The following is a 23,640-nucleotide window of genomic DNA, read 5'->3' as shown; positions in this document are numbered from 1 at the left end:
ACTTTCCTTTTCAACTCACAATACAAGTCACGAATAGCTTTTTAATTACATTAGTTCTACCACAATTGTAAATAGTGCACATTGCATGAAAGGAAAATCGAAATGCATAGTTTTGATTTTCATTATATGCAATAGTCAGCAGCATTTACGGTTGTGGTAAAACTAATGTAATCACCAAGCTATTCGTGACTTTTATTTTGACAAAAGATTTGAACAGGAAGTTACGAGCGGAAGTGTTATTGTAGCCATTTCGACCGTGCCACAACGATGCCGACAGCTCTCTTTGCCACCCCTACAACGTGCTTGTTCAAGCAGCTCCTGTGAGTACTTTATTTTGAATAATTCATCTAATTTGTAGTGTATTTCATGCTGGTAGTTCATATATATTATTTTAGTAACTTCAACATTCCAATTAAAACGAAGTAGTTTGGATAATGACTGAGCAATCACTTGGTGCAACTCAGCTACAGTAATTCATGGTTCTTCATTTAAGCTTAGAAACTTTGATACATGTTTTGTAGGCCTATGTGTTTGTCTATCATTTTCACAAAAACATATTAAGTAAAATACAAGAAAGACAATATGCTTCTGTTGCGTTTCTGGATCTCTGTTTTTAGCCTAGTGAGGCCAAGACAGATTGCAAGCCTGTAGAAATGAAATCTATGGTGTTGTTCCATTAGGCCTAGCAGCCTGTCGTGCACATCCCAGTCAAGAAAACTTGTTTGAAGAGGTGGCTTGCCATGCCTTACCACTGAATTGCAATATAATATACTGTATTTAAGCCCCCCAGTGGTCACTTTTGGAAGCGTAATAATTTGACAAACCAGTAGCAAATAAGATTACCAGCCAGTAGAGTAGAACTGGCAGAACTCCTCTCCAATGGACTTATGACTTCTGTGTGTGCCTGTGGAGGGGAGTTGAAGGGGGTGAATTTCTGTTAGATGTACTAGAGCAGCTTAGTGACATAGTCATACACGTTGGTATAAATGCATGGAATTTGTCAAATATACTTTCTGAGGGTCACTTTCTTTAATAAAAAAGCGGGCCACACAACATTGTAATATAGGCAGCATTTTCCAAGATGGCTGCCACTGCTATTGAATGGTTAGTATAAAACCATTTACTTTGGTTAAAAAATGCAATATGACTGAAATACTATCTGAGGGTCACTTTTTAGGAAAAAAAAATGTTGGCCACACTTAACCCTATACTGCACGCATTATTATCCCATCATAGAAAAAAATCTTGCTGTGGTTTTTGTCACATAAAATGAACTTCTGAAGACATATTTGCAATATTTTTCAAAAAAAAGTTTTTTGGGGGGGTACTTTTAGGTTTGTTGCCATATGGCAACATTGTGCAGTTACGGAAAGGATCCAGTGTACATTTTTACTCCAAGGCCAAACAAGGGTCATACAACATTATGGATTATTTTATAGAAATGTAATTGTTTTTATCTCAGAAAAACATTGAAAGTTTACCCACAAGTTCAAGGGAGTTATCTAACACATTTTTGCCATTTAGAGAACAAGTGAATACTGTTTATTATATCCCCGAAAAACAGTATTTCAGTGGTTTTACGTTGACCAACCACCAATGAATATATTAGGTATTAACACAATATCTGTGCATAGATTTGCACAAAAATGTGTATGGTAAATGTCTACAATATGTACATGAACTGATTTAATTTCGGAAGCCAACACTTTCAAGATGGCCGACATTCAAGATGGCCGATTTGCGGGCCAGGCATCTTTCAACATAACCGACAGTTTATTTGTCATAACTTTTGAATGGATGCTTGGATTTACACTAAACCTTGTGTGATAACACTCTATAATGAGTAAATAAGCCATGTAAAATTGTGAGGCCAGTGCTTTCAAGATAGCTGACTTTCAAGATGGCTGACTTTGAAGTTGGCAATCTTTCGAGACGGCCTACCTTTTGTTTACGCCACAACTTTTCAATGGGTGCTTGGATTTGCAGTAAATCTTGTGTGTTAATAATATAATTGGTTTATGAACTGTTTGAAATTTGGAGATTATGCTTTTAAAATGGCTGACTTTCAAAATGGTAGACTTTGTACAATAATTTTTGATCGGGTTGACAGATTTGCACAAACGTTGTGTGCTAATTAGCCTATTTATAACAGACGAATGAAGTCAAAACATTTTGGAGGCTTAAAATGGTCAAGATGACAGTAGCTTTATGCTCTAATTTGGGGTTTGGGGATTTTTGTGGTATACCTCTGGCAGTCTGGGGAGGCTGCATAGGCCTTGTTCGCTTTTCTGCATGCACTCAGAGTGAAAGCTCATAAAACAGTTCTGTACACCTATTATAACATTTTTAATGTTCATTACAGACTGCAATTTGCACTAATTATAAATATTATCAGTTATCAATCATTCAATCAATAAATAAATCAATTAATCAATCAATTAGAATTGGGTATTTGTATCAATACACTTTCCCTATTGACCGTCTTGTTCCATTACCGCACAATGTTGCCGTATGGCAACATACCTATTTTTCAACATAAAAAGGAAATAATTTTAGTTGAAAACAAAACAAATGGTGAAAACAGATAATGACTAACTATAGATCATCCCAATATTTTTTTAAATTTTGTAAATATTGCAAAAAGTGTGAAAAATCTTGGCCAATGGCAGAGCAATCTGTCAAAGAGACACACTCATGTACAGTGAGGGAAAGAGCGAGCCTGGGGCAGTGTGTGGTGTCATGTGATGTCAATAAACCACATAATTGGATAAAACAAGGCCACAGTTTCAATATGAAAACCAATCAGTGTCTATTATTTATATTTAAATACCAGGAAATGCCAAAAGAATGGTATGTTGCCATATGGCAACACCGTGCAGTATAGGGTTAAAGTCAGTATGGCGCCCATTTTTCAGATGGCCGTCTCTGCTACTAATAGTTACTGTAAAAGCCACTTACTTTGGTGTAAAGACATGGAATTTAGCTGAAATATTCTCTAAGGGTCACACTTCAGGAAAAAAAACACTGACCACAAGATAATTCAATGTGGCGGCCATTTCTCAAGATGTAGATGTAGTGTCCTAAACTACATAAACTTTTTCTTCAGAAATGATATTGCCAGAAATTGCCTCTAATAGTTTAATATGAAGGGGTTATACTGTCTTTACGAGGGAATTTTAGACTACAGTGCTGTGTTGTCTACTGACTATATGTTTAATTATTTTTTCTATTCTGCCTTTGGTCAGTTTCTTTCAGGTTTTGTGCTTAGAAAGAGTGACATGATGCAGGATGGAGTTGCGAGGAGTTCCCGGACACGGTCAGAGATGGCTGGAACAGTCGGATGGATTTGCAATCATGCAATAAATGCCCACATAAGACGCCATGGTCAAATGGTTGGAGATCGTTGAGAGTTTGCAGCTATTGATGAAAGTTGTTTCCTTAATAAAAGCAAGGTGAGCCTCCCAAAACCCCCTTGACCTCATCATAAGCCTGCCAACGTCCCCGTTAGTATTGAAAAAATAAAGTAGACTAATGCCCCCTAAAGGCAACTAAGCACCGCAGCCATCTCAACCTGCCCTGGGGGGCTGGAGAGGTACCACTGTGAAGCAGTACAGCAACATGTTCAGTGTTTCCCATACATTGAGGAAACTATGGCGGCCCGCCATAGTTTAAATTTGGCCGCCATAGTTTCCGAAAATGTAAAAAAAAAAAAAAATTTTTTTTTTTTTTGTTACTTTTTTTTATTTTTTATTTTATACGATATCCGTGTTTGCTAAAAGCGATTTCAATTACGATTTCCTTCGCATTTTCCTCCTGGAGTAAATACATCCTATAGAGAAAACCACAAGTGCTTGAAAGAGAGAGGGATCAAAAGCCTTGTCAAGTTGTTGTAGTTAACTTGGGTTTGGGAGCAATAAAAAAAAAAAACCTTACGAGAAGGGACAGTTGGGATGAGTTTACTAACACTCCCCAGGCTTTGTTTTACAGTTGTAATGAGTTAGGTGACAGGCCTTCATTGACAAGGCAGAGGAGACATCAGTGTAATGAATGTGAATATAGACATAAATGTGTAATATGTTGTTCAGCCCTTTTAATGGGAGGAATTTTGAAAAACTGGCCCTGTGACCAGCACCCCTCATGTAGAATGTGTACGCCTATGTGTGTGTGGGGGAAAGGCATAGCCTACCCTCTTAGACCCTTTTTGTTTATGCGTTAACAATTTCACAGCAATCTTAAATTCTTATCTCTGCTCCTATTTTGTTTTATTATTTTTTTTCATTACATAGACCCCTGCATGTGTATTATGTAGCCTTATTTCTCAAAATATAAATGGCTGAAATGTAGGCGTAGGCCTATAGTTTCTCCATGCGCCAATGTCATACTGTACTCATTGTTTTGCTATTTTGCATTTACACTGCGTTAATACCCCCCCCCCTTCCCGGACAAAAAAAGGCCCGTGAACCCCCCCCCAGACAAAAAAAAAAATCCCGGCTGCCCCCATAGTTTCCAAAATTTCTGTGGGAAACACTGAATGTTGTTGGACCACCTTAAGGTTTTATGATGTCACCCATGGTGCTGCATATTTTAAAAAAAACTTGCAGGCCAAGCTGCATGGATTTTATCTGACATTGTTCCCTTCTCCTTTTAATATCTGTATCACTTTGGTCAGTTTTGTACTGTTTTATGTGCTTTTTAAGTAAAATGTACTTACTTACTCACTTACTTTACTCTCTTGTGTATTTACAGTATCACCACAGAAGGGCCGGTGCAACATGGCGACGGAAAAAGTGGGTATTAAGAATATTAGGAGTAGGTGACCGCCAGAAACATCCTGTCTTGTGGCTGGTGTGGTTAAACAAGTGCGTCCGGGAACCACCGTCATCAGTGACCAATGGGGCACTTACAGGAGTGCATTGACTGCGACAGGCTACAGGCACTTCACAGTGAACCACTGTCAGTAGTTTGCGGATCCAAACACCTTGCGCGCCTCCCAGTATGTCAACCCCAGCTTTCTCTGTGGACCATGCAACTTGGACTTTCCGAGTTTCATATAGGACAATGCATCTTGCTCTGCATCTGTAAACCATGGATTCATCTTTTGGACATTTTCAGGAGAATGGCTGTGTGTGTGTGTGTGTGTGTGTGCGTGTGTGTGTGTGTGTGTGTGTGTGTGTGTGTGTGTGTGTGTGTGTGTGTGTGTGTGTGTGTGTGTGTGCGTTGGTCGGTCAGTCGGTCGGTCGGTCGGTCGGTCTGTCTGTCTGTCGCTTTCTCTCTCTCTCTCTCTCTCTCTGGATAAATGTATGTAAGCCTGTGGTATGTTATTGTGTGATCCCTTGTTTAACATTTTTGCTTATTAAAATTTGTACACAAACTGGTGTTTTTATTGATAATGTTAGTTAATCAGAAGTTCTTCTCTGAGTACATAGTAACATATTCTGAATATCACTTCTTCATGCATTAGCTAATGCTATAGTACTCATTATCATGTCATGACCGCAGAATAAGGGGCAAAGATTCAGTAGTTAAGCGTAAAATCTTTTGTGAGTATATATTAACACACTTGGAATATCTCTTCTTTATACATTAACTAATGCCATAGTCATCATGACTTCTATTATGACTCCAAATATGTTGTTAAATAATACATTAATTAATCATTACTTTAGATATGACCTCATACAGAAAAATATTACTTGTGTGGTGCTGGTTACAAGATCATCTTAGACGAAGGCCTACCCAATAATACACCCCCTCCCCCCTCCCCTTTCAACAAGCAGACCTTGACACATGGGACATAATATGATATAGCTTGTATATTAATATTACAAATGACTGCGGCTGGTCACAAGAATGTGAAGTGGGAAATGATCTCTGGCCAGAGTGGGGTAAGGTGAGCCACGGGGTAAGGTGAGCCACCCCCTTTTTCTCGAAAAAGGTGAATACATTTTAACATGTCACCACATTCTAAGGTGGTGGAAATCCTTCTCTAACACCTGTGAAAAAGTGAAGCATGTACCAAATTTGGCAAGAGATATATGTGAAAATGTGTTTTTTTGCTCTTTAAGTGAATTCAATGTATATTCAAAACATGGATGATTTAGAGAAAACAAAAATAGAACAATTTCTGGTCTCATCATGTATGAAATGTTACGTAATAAGCTACTATATGAGTGATATTTTCAGTCTTTTTGCACTTGTATGATAATTTTATGAGCATTTATTTACATAATTTTGGCATGGGGTAAGGTGAGCCTTTTGAGATGGGGTAAGATGAGCCGCTTATCCTAATGGGATGCATAATGGTTGAAAAACATGTTATGATATTTCAGCATAATCAGATAATTTCTTTCATATCATACCCAGGTGAGTTGAGATTAATGACTTTATGCATGTTTCAGCCAATTCAAACAATAATATTAACTTTTTTTCTACATTTCACTCTGCATTGTTCGCCATTGTATTCAAACAAAGCTGTAAGGGCCCACAATATGTATTTTTTGGCATAGTTCTGTTGCTTTAGTTGTTTTATTTCATAGATTCATTAGTTACATTTGTTATAATAAATAAAACTTGTTTAGCTGAGATTTTTGCCTGGGCTCAATTTACCCCAAGCAGTGGCTCACCATACCCCATAACAAGGGGTAAGATGAGCCACCGGAAAAAAATAATAATTAAAAGGCAATATCATTTTAACCATGACAGTTTATCAATTAGTTTTTGCTCTAATAGTATCAGGACACTTTGAAATTTGGTATGATGTGAAAATGTTAACCGAATACGCCTTCATCGCTTAGCTGTGACGAAAAATGTAAAAAGTGGCTCATCTTACCCCAGTCTCCCCACGATCTGGCATTGTTACAGCAGTGTTAATACACAATATATTAACAGTTGGACACATGATATATTAACAGCAGTGTTATCAGCAGTGTTAATACATGGTATATTAACACTTGGAACTCACACCATGAATTCACCTTTGATTTGCACAATTAGTTAATAGTGGGTCATTATGATTCCAAGCAGGACTCCATTCTCATTACTAGTATACTAACCATCAATGCATACATAGGTCATGTGTTAATTAACTATAAATCATACATTACTTCCAACATAATTCCAATAGTATTCATGTACCCTTATTGTAAAGTGTTACCGAAAAGCCTACAGCATTGGTAGCTGTACTTGTACAGTCACGTGCAGTCATTTTGGAAACAGTAACAGTAGCATCAGCTGTGATTGTGTGACTGAGTGTAGAGCCATACAAAGGGGAGAGTCGGGCAATCTCCGCTGTGTGCTTAGGCCGACTTCCTCATTAGCAAAATAAGCTGTTTTAGCTTCTCAGTACTGCTCAGCGTTGCGAGTGTTAGTTCCTAGTAGTGGGCGTAGCACACAGCAAATGCAATGCGATGCAATGCAGGGAATATGACAAGACTTGCTGTTCGTAGTAATAACTTCAGATTAACATCATAGATGGTAAAACTGTTGGGATTATCACCACCGAAACAGTTGATGGTTCACATATTTGTGGTGATTACCCCGCAGTATAGTTCGTTAGTCCTTATTTTTGGCTGTTAATGTGGTGGTTCTATGTTGAGTCTATGGAAAGACAGCCGCTTTAGGAACACCCTTATCTCGCTGAAAGGCGGAGCTGCCATTTAATTCCTGGTCCTCCAATCGCGTAACTCTCCCCTCTGTATGGCTCTGACTGAGTGTAACAGAGATGATGGACGATGTTAATATGATATACCCTTGGTGTAGAGACACCAAGCAATTGCAATGCAATACAGTAGCACCCCTTGGGGATAAGGTTAGGCTATGTTGAAAGCCTACAGCATTGGTAGCTCATGTACTTTGTACAGTGTAGTCATTTTGGAAGCAGACAGTAGCATCAGCTGTGAGTGAGTGTAATAGATATGATGGACGATGTCATGTAGATATGATCTGCACATGGAATAGAGACACCAATCACTTGCAATGCACTACCAATGCACTTCAGTAGCATCCCTTGGAGAAAAGGTTAGGTTATGTTAAATTCCTACAGTATTGGTAGCTCATGTACTTTGTACAGTGTAGTCATTTTGGAAACGGTGAGAGTGGCATCAGCTGTGATTGTGTGAGTGAGTGTAATAGAGATGATGGACGATGTAGATATGATCTACCCTTGGTGTAGAGACACCAAGCAATTGCATTGCACTTCAGTAGCACCCCTTGGGGATAAGGTTAGGAAGCCTACAGTATTGGTAGCTCGTGTACTTGTACAGTGTAGTCATTTTGGAAACAGTAACAGTAGCATCAGCTGTGATTGTGTGACTGAGTGTAATAGATATGATGGACAATGTAGATATGATCTACCCATGCACCAAGCAATCACAATGCAATACATAGCATCCCTTGGCGATGAGGTTAGGGTTGGGTTTAGGCTACCGTATGTTAAGAGCCTACATTACATTGTATTTTGTACAGTGTAGCCATTTTGGAAGCAGTAACAGTAGCATCAGCTGTGATGGTGTGAGTGAGTGTAATAGAGATGATGGACGATGTTGATATGATCTACACATGGAATAGAGACACCAAGCAACCACAATGCAATACAGTAGCATCCCTTGGAGAAAAGGTTAGGCTATGTTAAATTCCTACAGTATTGGTAGCTCATGTACTTTGTACAGTGTAGTCATTTTGAGAGCAGTAACAGTAGCATCAGCTGTGATTGTGTGAGTGAGTGTAATAGATATGATGGACGATGCCGAGTTGATATGATCTACACATGGAATAGAGACACCAAGCAATTGCATTGCACTACAGTAGCACCCCTTGGGGATAAGGTTAGGAAGCCTACAGTATTGGTAGCTTGTGTACTTGTACAGTGTACACTGAAGTCATTTTGGTTGCAGACAGTAGCATCAGCTGTGATTGTGTGAGAGAGTGTAACAGAGATGATGGACGATGTCATGTTGATATGATCTACCCATGGTGTAGAGACACCAAGCAAGCACAATGCAATACAGTAGCATTCTTTGGAGATAAGCTTAGGCTATGTAGAAAAGCCTACAGTACATTGTATTTTGTACAGTGTAGTCATTTTGGAAGCAGACAGTGGCATCAGCTGTGATTGTGTGAGTGAGTGTAATAGATATGATGGACGATGTCATGTAGATATGATCTGCACATGGAATAGAGACACCAAGCAACTGCAATGCACTACCAATGCAATACAGTAGCACCCCTTGGAGATAAGGTTAGGCTGTATAAAAAGCCTACACTATCGGTAGCTCATGTAGCCTACTGTACTTGTAGAGTGTAGTAATGTAGTGGAAGCAGACTGTAGCATCAGCTGTGATGGTGAGTGAGTGTTATAGGTATGATGGCCAATGCCATAGGGTCAAAGACGTCTTTGTCATTCAGTGTTACGGACACCTTCCGCCGACTGTAACTGCAAAAAACATGATTTTTAAATTGTTTCAAGTGAATTCCCTGTCACAATAAATAAATAAAATGAGTCATGTTTTTTACAGTTACAGTCAGCAGAAGGCATCCGTTACACTGAATGACAATGCCATTTTGCACGTCCTTGACCCCATAGCATCCCTTGGAGATACGGTTAGGCTATCTTAAAAAAGCCTTCTGTATCGATACAAATTCAGAGGACATGACCTCTGTGTCCTCAATGGTGGTTACGGCCATGGTGTGAGCCACAGCCACAGTTACACAGCCACAGTCAGAGCCACAAGACACACTGCTGAGCTGAAACTGGGACATCTTATTTTTCAACTGATGTTCAGATGCAATTGAGGTGCGTTAGTCACACAGGGACAGAGGGGGGCCCAGAATTGGGTCCACATTACATTTAATGTATTATTGGGTATAGGGGGCCCTTTCAGATGACTTTGTCCTGGGCCCAGTGACAACTGTCAGCGGCCCTGGCAGTAGATATGACGTGCCGATCAGACTAATATAAATGCTCTTCACACAATGCATACTCTCAACAGTGTTGCCAGATTGGGCTGTTTCCCGCCCAAATGGGCTGCTTAGGATGGCCCTGTGCGGGTTAAAATGGCATTTAGCAGAAAAACCTGCCAAAGATTTGCCATAAACATCAATAGAATTGGGCAGGATTTTGTGCTTCTAGGCGGGTTTTGAGCATTTTTTGGGCTGGAAATCATCAGCCTCATCTGGCAACCCCGACTGTCAATGTACTGAGCGCCCGTTGTCTGGGCCCCCTCTCTCCCTGGGCCCAGCACAACAGACCCGTTTTTCTCAAAAAATGTGCTAGTTATGAAACAATGTCGTGTATTGCAAATGGATGAGATAGATACAAATGAACTGCAGAGAAGGGGGGGGGGTGCTGTTTTGCAAAGGCTGTGCTGTTCAAACGGAACACCTATTTTTAGAACGCACAGGTTAAAATGTTACATTAAAATGGATTATATACATGTAAATGAACGGAGACAAAATTAGCAGAGCTCCTCTGAAAAGTTGCCAAAGATTTCTTAGTCATCAAAGGACTGACACACAGAGACAGAGAGAGAGAGAGAGAGAGAGAGAGAGAGAGAGAGCGAGAGAGAGAAAGAGAGCATAGGTAAGATTCAGAGTAATAAAAGAGAGAGAGAGGACTCTAACTACATGTAATTACTTGTAATTATTACATGGTCCCCTGGAGGAGGCTGGGCCAGGTATTGCAATGGGCCAGGTATAGCAATGACCCAGTCTGTTAAGTTTGCTCTGTCTATCTGTCTGTCTGTCTGTCTGTCTATCTGTCTGTCTTTTTGTGTGTTCACCCGCACTTGTTTTGGATCCCCTGCAGTTGGTGCCAAACACACAACATCACATGCATCAGGCATTGGCAATAGGAAAAGGTTGCCATCTCTCTTTTTATATATGTATACCCTGAGCCGTGATACCATTCCGCCGCACTGCTCCCTTGGGGCTCCATGGGGGCTGCCCCCTTGCACTGGTGAGGCATAAATGTAATTTTGCAGTGTGCAGTGAACACTTGCAGTGTGCTGTGGAGTGCTGTGTCACAATGACAATGGGAGTTGGACTTTCAATATGGGGCGTTTGAGTTTGGTTATATTCTTGCTAATACTCAGTGGTGTAGTCTACGTAGAACACAGGTATACGGAGTATACCCACTTCTAAATTTCAGGGATTTCAGTATACCCGCTTAAAATTCATTGATCCATTGTTTTGAATAGCACAAATATATACAGTATACCCACTTCAAAACAAATCTCAAATATACAGTACGTATACCCACCATAAAAAAGTAGACTACACCACTGCTAATACTGTATGCCCCATAAAGGCTCCAGCAATCAACGTTTGCCAACAAGAGTGTATTTGAAGGCCTGGAGCCAAGGCAGTGAAGTGATATGTCAACTTGGCTGCAAGATCAAACCAAACAATATAAGCGTCCACATTGATCGGACTCTAAGAGTTTTCCTTCTGAATGTTTTAGTGTGTGCTCTCATATTACATTAACAACAAAAACCCACAATAGAAGTACATTTGGTGGTGATCCAGAAAGCAGTCATTGTGAAATACGGCTGAAGGGTTCAGTGTTAGCCTACACCTCATACTATGCATCTTGTGGTTTTATTGACAAGAATTTTATTGGGCAGTCACGGTAGTTGCCGGTAGAATCCCTATCTGTCAGGTTGGTGGGGGGGAGTAATTAACCAGTGCTCTACCCCATACTCCTCCATGACTGAGGTACCCTGATCATACCATCCCACCACATTGCTGTCTTGGGGCACCATTGGGGGGAGGGGGCTGACCCCCCTTGCACATGTGAGGCATGAATGCAATTACGTTGTGTGCAGTGTGCAGTGAACGGTAACACTTCACAATAACCTTCTGCGAAATGTTTAACTAATGGTTAACTACTGTTAACTAATGGTAAGGTATTATTATGTCGGGAAATTGGGGGGTTGGGGGGCATAAGCTCTGCTGCATAATCATGATTAATAATCGTGATCGTGATTTTGATCTAAATAATCGTGATAATATTTTTTTCCATAATTGTGCAGTCCTAAATGTTATTGCCAACAGCAAATATTTAGTAAGTGTTTTAGAATTGATTTACTAATGATATATCAATGCTTATAATAGTATTATAGATATTATATATATTTTGCGGAAGGTTCTTGTGAAGTGTTACCCAGTGAACACTTGTGTGCAGTGTGCAGTGTGCAGTGTTGTGTCATACAATAGCAGTGGTTGGAGTTGGAGTTCTCCAGGTGGGCTCTCACTTTTACAACTAGTTCCTCTGGTCTCAGACCATGTGTACATATTGCCTGTAACTGTTTTAATTTATTTTAATTATGTCATTTGATTTGTATTTCAATGCAACTGGAATTTTAATTGTGTAACTTGTGCCGCCACTTGGCCAGGACACCCTTGTAAAATAGATTTTTAATCTCAACGGGTTTATTTTCCTGGTTAAATAAGGGTTAAATAATAATAATAATAATAATAATAATTATAATAATAATAATAAAAACATTACACTACTCTTAGCTGATGCTTTTATCCAAAGCGAATTGGTTGCAATCCCTGGAGCAGTGTGAGGTTAAGTGCCTTGCTCAAGGGCACATCAGCCATGTACTGTAGTGTAGTGCAACAGGAAGTGGAAGGGTGAGATTGGATTCAGCAACCCTCTGATCTAGAGCCGGTGTGCGGAGGGGGAGGACTTTTCCCACCGGGAGAATTTTCCCCTTGGCGGCCCTTATCATTAGAGAAGGGGTGTGGCCAATTGACTGTTTGACACGTCACTAAAGTCTTGCCGTTTGGTACATGGTATATAGAGTATAGCAGCCGGTCAATTGTAATATAATTTGAAGGTGGGAAAAGTAGTGAAGTTAGCTCAAGCTAATAGACTTATTGAATCCTTAGGGCCGGCTGAGGAAGTAATACGGCCGCGATATTACAATTCACGGCCGCGGCCTACCGGGACAATTCCCCGATCTCCCGATGGCCACTCCACACCTGTCTAGAGCCCACCCCCTTAACCTTTAGGCCACGGCAAGGGCCGCATTAAGATGAACTGGGGCCCCTAGGCTACAGGCTGCTGTGACCCCCCCCCCCTCCCCCACCCCCAGAAGGCAAATTTTGCGACAAATTTACATAGACAGTGTCATAATTACGAGCTAGGAATTAAGGATAACATGTCTACCAACTGTACTCAACACGACAGATGAAATTTTCAATATTGCATCTTGTCACAATTCTGCAATTTTTCACTTTTGGCCAATCAGGGGCCCCCTGGCAGGTGGGGGCCCCAAGGCTGCAGCCATATCTAGCCTGTGCATTAATCCGGCCCTGGTCACAGGCTGCCAGGGTTGCTTGATGAGTCTAATGATTTCCAGCCCAAAAAATGCTCAAAACCCGCCTAGAAGCACAAAATCACGCCCAATTCTATTGATTTCTATGGCAAAAATTGGGCGGGTTTTTCTGCTAAATGCCATTTTTACCTGCACACAGCCATCCTAAGCAGCCCAATTGGGCGGGAAACAGCCCAATCTGGCAACACTGACGGCTGCCCCAGGATACATGCATTATGTCTGTCACATCAGATGGTATTATAGAATGTTGGCCAGCTGTGTTAAACCAGAGAGGCTGTAAACAGTGTTGCCAGATTGGGCGGGTGCCCGCCCAATTGGGCTACTTGGGATGAGCGTCGGCGGGCAAAAACGGAAAAAATTGGCCATTTGGCGTTTTTTTAAGCCGTTTTGGGCCCATAGAAGTCAATGTAATTTGTTGAATTTGGGCGGAATTTAGCACATTTTGCCGGATTTTGAGAAGCTTTTGGGCGGAATTTGGTCAGACACTTCTGGCAACACTGGCTGTAAATGGCCATAGTTCAATAGTGAGTGACAAACAGCTGGGTGCAAATCCATTACTGCAACTAATGAAAATCGAAAGAGGAAATATCCCCCAATAACCTCTAGTCATGATTTTTTAAAACCCTGTTTACAAAGACTGGTAATTATTTCTCCTAGCGGTAAAAACAAATGTTTTTTTTTCCTTAATCAGGTTTATAAACCAGGTCTTGGCTGGTAAATAATCTGACTCATCAATTCACTTCACTTCAATAAAAACCCTTGCTACAAACCTGGGTTCACCAAGTGCTCAATAAGTAGATAACACAACTGATTAAACATAAATGTTTGTAGATCAATTACGGTTCTCAAACAGTTTCTGCCGGGACCTGAGAATATTTTGTGCCCCTACATTTCAATTTGACATTCACAGAAAAAGTACAGTTAAGAAACATTCAAGTGATTGCTGACCAATTAAAACACAATTATACCAAGTATAGTGTATATTATGGAAGCATATATTCAAAGTTTTATGAAAACAATACCTTCCCTTCAGGGCTCTAGATGAACACCAACAAACCTGCCAAATGCTGGTGAAAAATCAGTTTGGCTGGTAGAAAAGACAAACTTACTAGCCACTTTGACCCATTGGTGAGTATGTGCTAGTAATATAAACATCTACTGGCCATTTTGGCTAGTGATGAAAACAGTTAATGTAGAGCACTGCTTCCCTCCATCCGGGGCAGTAATGTAGTAGAGTAGAGTAGAGTAGAGTGCTTTTATTGTCACTATATAAATACAGTGAGATTCTGTTTGGAAGCATCCCACAAATGGCAACAAAATATAAGATAAATTAGCAGTATAATAAATAATATATAAAAGTCTATATGCATCTCACAGTATAGAGAGTCCTGAAGTATTGAGGTGACGTATTGAGTTCAGAAGTCTAATGGCTGTAGGATAAAAAAACTGTCCTTCATTCTCGTAGTGCGGGTCCTAAAGCGCCTGCCAGATGGTAGCATGGTGAAGAGCCTGTGACCAGGGTGTGTGTGGTCTTTAAAGATGTTTAGTGCTCTGTTGTGCAGTGCGTATGGTGGATCTCCTCAAGTGTGGGTAGTTGGCAACCGATGGTTCTCTCTGCTGTTCTAATAATGCACCACCATAGGGGTCTGACCCCCAGTTTGGGAACCACAGAGCTAGATAACAGACAAAAAGACAAAAAAGACCAAGAGACGCAGAGACTGTATTGACAGTTTATTCTGAATGTTCAAGTGTTATTTAGTTCAGTTCAGACACAGGTCTAGTAAACAGACATCAGCCACACCAGTCTGTCTCTACGGCTCAGTGTTAAGTTTCAGTGCTCATGATACTCTCCCCTCTCTCTCCCCGTTCCCTTATAGCCTGTTTACCTACACACAGCCATAACGCTAGCACTTCACAATAACCTTCCGCTATGTAAGGGTTAACGTTCGGCGAGAAGGTCGCTACCGTGGAATAGCAGCACGACAGAGAGAATCTTTAGACCCCGACGCGGAGCGGAGGGGTCTTGTTCTCTCTGAAGTGCTGCTATTCCACAAAGCGACCGACTCGCCGAAAGTTAACCCGCTTATTATATGGATATACTTAAATGATTCACACATGGCGGGGACATTTCTTTAGGCCAATTTAATGTTAAGTCTATTATAGTTTTTAATGTCAAAAGATTGTTGCTGCGCAAAACAAAACAGTGCCGTTGTGGAACACCGCTAGGCAACAGCTAGGTAGCCAGGACAACAGGTGTTGTCTATCACAGCAGCTGATTAGAGTCTTGTTGAAAAGTCGCTTTAGCAGTGAAAAGTCTTGTTGCCATTGACAGCGGTCTGTTATAGACCAACCCGTCCGTTATCGAAAAATAACAGACGTGCGAACGTTGGGGAGCCCCGTTGAAATGAATGGAGCATTCGACCGATGACGTCACACCATATAATAAAACTAGTTAACAAATAGTTAACAAATAGTTAACTAATGGTTTACTGTACATTTGTAGTTGTAATATATTCTGTTAAAAATAGTTAATCATGTATAAGTGCTTTAGTATGCTTAAGTTGTTGTTAATGTTTTATTTAATTTATTGTTAAAATTCTTTTTAATAATACATTAAGAAACTTATTATCATGCTCTTAAATTATTATGTTCTATACATGATAATGTAATGACTAATACATGTATTTGAATGCCTTTGTAAGTGTTTAGTATGTAACTACAAATGTGCAGTAAACCATTAGTTAACTATTTGTTAAGTATTTATGTTGAAGGTTATTGTGAAGTGCTACCACTATGACTATAAAGATATTTCTGGATATTTGGATATTTCTCATGAATCTTCACAAGCAGAAGGCATGACACCTATACATGCTAAAGAACTCTGGCTGAAACCAACCAACCAATTTTAACCTAAGACACCTGCAAAAAAACACCTGCTGAATGCTTAAGCCCTTTTTGGGAAAAGGTGCCCTCTGCCAAAGCCAAAATATCTCAGTCTTCGAAGCACATGAAACATGAAATAAAAGCTAGGACCCTCATCTTGCATGTGTTCATTCAGCTCTAACATACCCACACTTTAAATTAAATAAATAAAAAACCATCAAATCTCAAGAGCCTGAATGCAGCGCATATGTCGCTCTAGGGGTCAAAGGTCAAACAACGTATACGCTACATCAGACTAAAACAGGTTAATCTGAAGTTCCAAAAAATCGCTACAAACTATATCAACGATATCGTTCAGCAAGCTGTTGCCATTGCAATAGATACTGATAACACTTTATTTTAGGGATACATCTATTAGCACTAATACATACAATGTTGATGCCTGCATAAGTAACTTGTAAGGCATGTACTAAGCAAACGCTAAGGCCTTCTAGGTCCTTACTAAGGTTAAATTGGTAATAAATCCCTTATTGTGCATGAACAAGACATTTGCGAATACATACCCAACAAATGTTTAATTTTGCTTTGTATATGCCTTAAAAGTTACTTATACAGGCGCATTGTATGTATTAGTGCTAATAGATGTATCCCTAAAATAAAGTGTTACCTAGATACTGTATGTGAATAGCACCATTCATGAGAGTTAAAGCAAAGTTCTAGTTATCTTTTTAGTTGATGTCGCGGAGGTGAACGGGTCGTTCTTCTCTCCCTTCTGTACTTTCATCTTTTCTTCTCTTCCCACTCTTCTTCTTCGTCTTCTTCTTCTTCTGCTTTTGTCGTTTTCCTCTTATCGTGTTCCTCTCGTTGTTGACTCACATTACTTCTTCTCCTCTATGGGCACGGCTGAGGAGGTGAAAGAGAGCAAGCCAGGTAAACAGCACACAAAACAACAATTAGAAATTTAAGAACTCTTTAAAAAAAAATAAAAAAATATAAAAGCATTGGAATGTCAAACGAGCCACTTGTGCCAGACATAATAACAGCCAGAGTTTATATTTGTATTTTTATATTATGTGTACACTTTGCATCCAGGTGTTATGTTTATATCTGTGCGACTGCATTTGAAGAGCTCTTTTCCAACACACTATACAGACATTTTTTTTTTTTTTAAATGTCTATTTTGGAACTATCGCATAATATGAACCAATTTCCAGTTTTCCTGATGCTTCATTAAATATCACATTTGAAAAACATATCTATGAAAAATATTATATTGAAACAGCATAAAACACATCAACACCAAGTGGATACACAAATATAAAAATAGAAATGTTTTTTTTCCCCCAGTTTTTTTCTGTCAATAGGCTTGTGTTTGTGTCTGTGAGCTCTCTCTCTCTCTCTCTCTCCCTTCTCTGTGTCCAAGCATCAACGTCTCAAACAGTGACACTGAGTGTGTGTGTGTGTGTGTGTGTGTGTGTGTGTGTGTGTGTGTGTGTGTGTGTGTGTGTGTGTGTGTGTGTGTGTGTGTGTGTGTGTGTGTGTGTGTGTCTGTGTGTGTGTGTGTCTGTGTGTCTGTGTGTGTGTGTGTGTCTGTGTCTGTGTCTGTGTGTGTGTGTGTGTCCATTCTTGGACAGACACAGCAGGCATGCAGGCAAGGCAAGCATCTTTCCAAACTTCCCCTCTGAAAGGGGCTTACGCAGGGTGACTTTCATGCTTTCATTATACACACACACAAACATCACCTATCCAGTTATGCAGTAACCCAATTACACACATGCACGCACGCACACACACACACACACACACACACACACACAGACACATACTCCATTTCCTCCACACACACACACACACACACACACACACTCCCACACACACACACACACACACACACACACACACACACACACACACACACACACACACACACACAGACACAGACACAGACACAGAGACACACACACACACACACACACACACACACACACACACACACGCACGCACGCACACACACACACACACACACACAAACAGGCATGCACGCACACAGTCACTTGGACATCATGCACAACACACACACAGACATGCACACATATTACACACACACTTTTTGTTCAGGTCCACTCCACACAAACTTATGCTCATTCTCTCTGGATTTGGATACAGGAGCAAAGGGATCTCTTTATCCCCGGGGGCCTCCCTGTCTCACGAACACACACACACACACACGCACGCACACACACACACACACACACACACACACACACACACACACCACACACACACACACACAGACACACACACACACACACACACACACACACACACACACACACACACACACACACACACACACACACACACACACACACACTTTTATACATGTATGCTGAGTCCACACGCAAACACGGACACACACACACACACACACACACACACACACACACACACACACACACACACACACACACACACACACACACACACACACACACACACACACACACAGAGTTCATCTGGGATAGAGCCATGTCCTCTCAGCCAAGGGTAAGTACGTGTGTGTGTGTGTGTCTGTGTGTGTGTGTGCGTGTGTGTTTGTGTGGACTGTGGAGAGCTGAGAGACGGGGAGAGGGTGGGGGAGGGGAGACTTTGATGCAGAGTTACATGCAGTGCAGTTAAAAAGGATGCGGTTTCTCTTTCCTGCCAACCCCATACAACGCACATAGGCACGCACACACACATATGGACAAGCACGTGCACACATACACACACACATTCACACACGCACACACACACACAAACGGACAAACGCACACACACACACACACACACACACAAACGGACAAACGCACACACCTACACACACAGAGGCACATACATATTCACACAGTGACAAATACAGACAGCATGGGGAAGGCTGCAGTAATCTAAAGCCTGGCTCAAACTACACGATTGTCGGCCCGATTCTCGGCTGAAAACCCCCCTTACGACAATCGCTGGAACGTTACCCCCCAGGACCATCGCAAGCGATTGTCAGGAAAGATTTCCTCGCCGTGAGCGACGTTCTAAGATAGAACTTTGGCAGCTCAAAGAGTCGCCAATCGCAAATCGTAGAAATCAAACACTGTTTGATATTTGCGACTGGAAATAGAACGTCGGGCATTGTCTTGGTGGCTGCGAGCAGCGACAAGATTGACAGTTGCGATTCTCTTCTAGTGTGCGGTGCACCCCGACCCCAAAATCACACACACAATCGCTAGTCGTGTAGTTTGAGTCTTAACATGGCCATTTCTGCCAATGTTTCATTGGTCCCTAGTCATGCTGATGCTCAGTGTAATGTAATGTAGTTTTATATAGTAGAAGTAGTAAGTACACCTACTGTAAAGGTATAATTACAACCCTAGTTGTATGCTATTGCAAAGCCGATTTAAAGGGGTATGCCACTATTTTGGGGCTTAATACAGTTAAAATCGTTGGCTGGGGTTTATAAAGGTGGTTAAGTGTCTTATTTTTCATGTTAAGTGTTGTCTTGCTTTAAGACAAGTTAAAAGAGGGAATATGTCGCTAAGCTAGTGAAAGTCAATGGATCCGTGTAGCATTGTAGCATGCTACACGGATCCATTGACTTTCACTAGCTTAGCGACATGCTCCCTCTTTTAACTGTATTAAGCCCCAAAATAGTGGCATACACCTTTAAGCCATTGAGTATTATACCAGTAGCGTTGTGTTAACGTGTGAAGAGTCCATCTAATTTGATCTAGGCTTGATGTACTTAATAATAACAGTTAATTTGCTGTTTGTAAGGTTTTTAGAGTTATTTTGCATCTGAACTAATATCATTTAAAGAGACTTACAGTTATTTTTTAAGGTATAGGGTGTTGGTTACAGTCCCTGGAGCATTATGAGGTTAAATCATTTAATGTTTTTTTTTTTTTTAATTGTCTATTTGTGATGCATTGGATTTCCATTTAATGCATGTAGTTATTATTTTTAGAAAGAAAATTTCTTTTTTCAATGTGCAGCAAAACCATGCTTGACAATATTTCCTCTGTAAATCTTTCTTCAGTTGATCTCTCTATCTCTCTCTCTGTTGTTTCAATCTCCATTATCAGAGCACAGTCAGGGTTGCCAGATGAGGCTGATGATTTCCAGCCCAAAAAATGCTCAAAACCCGCCCAGAAGTAAAAACTCCTGGCTGTATGCGAGAAAAAATGGCATTTAGCAGAAAACCTCGCCCAATTTTTGCCATAGATATCAATAGAATTGGGCGGGTTTCTCTGCTAAATGCCATTTTTTCTCGCACACAGCCATCCTAAGCAGCCCAATTGGGCGGGAAACAGCCCAATCTGGCAACACAGATCACAGTCTGTTCCCACTCAGCGCTGTACTGCACAGTAACCTTCCAGTCTGAGGACACAAGTCTATGAATTTGCACTCTACGCAGTCTGTGCAGGGCCGGATTAAGATGTCCTGGGGCCCCTAGGCTACAGGTTAATGTGGAGCCCCGCGGAAGGCAAATCTTTACAAACAAATGTACATAGACAGCGGCATAGTTAGGAGCTAGGAATTAAGGGTACCATGTATACCAACTGCACTCAACACAACCGAAGAGGGTTTTTTTGTATTGCATGTTGTCACAATTCTGCGATTTGTAACTTTTGTCCAATCAGGGGGCCCCTGGCAGGTAGGGGCCCCTAGGCTGCAGCCATATCTAGCCTGTGTGTTAATCCAGCCCTGATTTTACAGCCCTGTGTCGAGGTCAGATCGGCAGAGCAGTACCACAGTATCACAGTAGAGGGGGCTGTCGGACAAATTGAGGAGGGAGGAGGAGGAAGTGGAGGTGGGCTGTAGTAGTGTTGGGTGGGTGCAGGGGTGCCGACAGTGGGGAAGTAAGGGGACAGTGGTTCCGGGCCCAGGGAGAGAGAGGGGGCCCAGAATTGGGTCCTCATTACTTTGTATGCATTGGGCTGGCGGTGGGGGGGGGTGGGGGGGGGGGGGGGGGGGGGGGGGGGGGGGGGGGGGGGGGGGCTGCCCTGGGTGGGTGTGAATCAGGCTTGTACGAAATTCCGAATGGAAAGAATTTCAATTCAAAATAATGCCATAATACGAACACTAGGTGGTGCCATTACCTTCAATTTCTTTGAATTTAATCTACACTACCCATCCATTGAAAGTACATAGAAAACCACCACCTAGTGTTCGTATTATGGCATTACTTTGAATTGAAATTCTTTCCATTCGGAATTTCGTACAAGCCTGGTGTGAATTTGTCCCCAGGCCTGGACTGGTCATCTGGCATACCGCGCATTTGGCCTGCTGTAGGCAGACAGTCCTTAGGGACCGATGCTGCTGACCGACTATTGGTTTTTTTTTTGGGACGCAAGCCGATGACTTAGTATGTAAAAATCGGCACAGGACATTTTGTTTTGGTCCCAGTCAGTCCAGCCCCTCCACCCCCATCACCACTAGCACCACCACTGCAATGGCCTGCCAAATGTCATCATGTTAAGTGACACACACAAAAGCACAAATGCACACACACCCATAGACACACACCCATAGACACAGAGACAGACAGACAGACAGACAGACAGACAGACAGACAGACAGACAGACAGACAGACAGACAGACAGACAGACAGACAGACAGGCAGGCAGGCAGACAGACACACACATAGACAGACAGGCAGGCAGACAGACAGACAGACAGACAGACAGACAGACAGACAGACAAACAGACAGACAGACAGACAGACAGACAGACAGACAGACAGGCAGGCAGGCAGACAGACAAACAGACAGTCCAGCCCCTCCACCTCCACCTCCACCTCCACAAGCACCACTGTTGCAATGGCCTGCCAAAGGTCATCATGTAAAGCAGGGGTCCCCAACCTTTCTGAGTCTGAGAGCTACCAAGGGCTACCCGCGGACTACTGAGGGCTACCCGAGGGCTACTTTTGTTCAAAATCCTCTACTGATCTCTTGGCATCATTCTAAAATCACACTATTATTAAATGATAATTTGCTTATAGGTTATAAATAATAAATATTTATTATTAATGTACTTAAATTAAGAAAGGCATTAACTGTGACTAAAATCTGGTCGTCACCGTTTAATAACATGCTTGATGGGCACCTCAGAAGCTCCTGGAGGGCTACAGTACCTGGCGGGCACCACGTTGGTGACGCCTGATGTAAAGTGATGCTGAAAGTTTGGGGGGAGGGTGGGAAAAAGGGACTGAGTTCCCTGGACACAGCTAGCGGTGACAGGGAACTAGGGATGCAGATTATCGATTAATTTATTAATCATTAGTTGATAGCCTTATCTATCGACTTACGATTAATTGATAAGCTGCGTTTTCCCCCCGAAATCTCAATGTTTCTCGAAAAAAAAAAACCCTACTAAATCCAAAAATTTTAATTATGAATTGACATAAAATACTACATTTAAATTACTTCTATTTCAATTCTTCAATCCAAAGGTGTTTTAAATATTCCCACTATTCAATAAACCTCTTCACACACACTCTTCACATGCCCATTTCACCTGAGTCTCTTTGCGATTAATGTTTTTTAATCGATTAATGCATTGATCGATTAAAGTCGATTAATCGATTGATCGTTTGCATCCCTACAGGAAACATAGCAAATCTACATGCACAAGAAACGCTGGAACAGGAAACAGAGGGACATAGATAGAGGCTATGTAGGAAAAGGGAAACCCTTTTGTGCAGATGGGATCGCCCGTGGATCCAAATTCATCATGTGCGGAAAAAATACTCAATTGCATCATACCGACATGGCTATGACATTGAAGGAAGAGAGATAGGAGAGCGTTGCCTTGGGTCTCAGACAAATGTATTGCTGGTGCTGTTCAAGGGGAAAGGGGCATCAAAACTTCAAAGGAGTAAAGGAGGGTCCCGAGGCGACACTGCTATTTTACTTTTTTTTTCCCACACGCACCAACGGGTTTCGACTCGCGCCGGAGTCTTTTTCAAGGTGTAGATGGCTATAACATTACTGAGAGCCTTAGCCCTCCTGTTATCCTCAGATTTAGGTTACATCTGTGATCCTTGGGGTCATTTTGACCCCAGCCACTTAAATGTCTACAAAATCAGTAGGAGCAATAACCTTTGCACCAGTTTATGCCTCAGATATTTACTGTTGCTCTGTTGGGGACATAAAAAGACCTTTAGATAAGTCCTAGCACACCCACACACCAAAGAAACCTAATACATGACTAGGCGAAAATGTGCAACAACTGCCCAAAAGTTGCCTTGAATTAGTTTTGGCCCTCGTCCACATCATACATATTGTTAGTTATCAGAGCCCTAAATGAAGCGAAATGTTCTGTTCTAAATAACTCATGGTCATGTATTATACATAATCTAGACAGAATGGAACACGTTTTACCAAA

The 23,640-nt window shown here is 41.3% G+C and overlaps 1 protein-coding gene across 1 annotated transcript in view; it reads right to left on the bottom strand.

Moving 5' to 3' along the window:
* Positions 1–15,056: 15,056 nt before the first annotated feature.
* The window catches only part of LOC134466912 (myosin-binding protein C, fast-type-like), a 93,071-nt gene continuing 84,487 nt past the window's right edge, over positions 15,057–23,640 (bottom strand). The window contains exon 30 of the mRNA XM_063220812.1: positions 15,057–17,126. Coding sequence (XP_063076882.1) covers positions 17,101–17,126 — 26 coding nt within the window. The 3' untranslated portion in view covers positions 15,057–17,100. The remainder of the gene's footprint in view (positions 17,127–23,640) is intronic.

The sequence above is a fragment of the Engraulis encrasicolus genome, chromosome 17 (assembly GCF_034702125.1).
Source record: "Engraulis encrasicolus isolate BLACKSEA-1 chromosome 17, IST_EnEncr_1.0, whole genome shotgun sequence".
Classification (NCBI taxonomy): domain Eukaryota; kingdom Metazoa; phylum Chordata; class Actinopteri; order Clupeiformes; family Engraulidae; genus Engraulis; species Engraulis encrasicolus.
The sequence above is the reverse complement of the archived record's forward strand: the minus strand, read 5'-3'. Positions and strand labels throughout refer to the sequence as shown.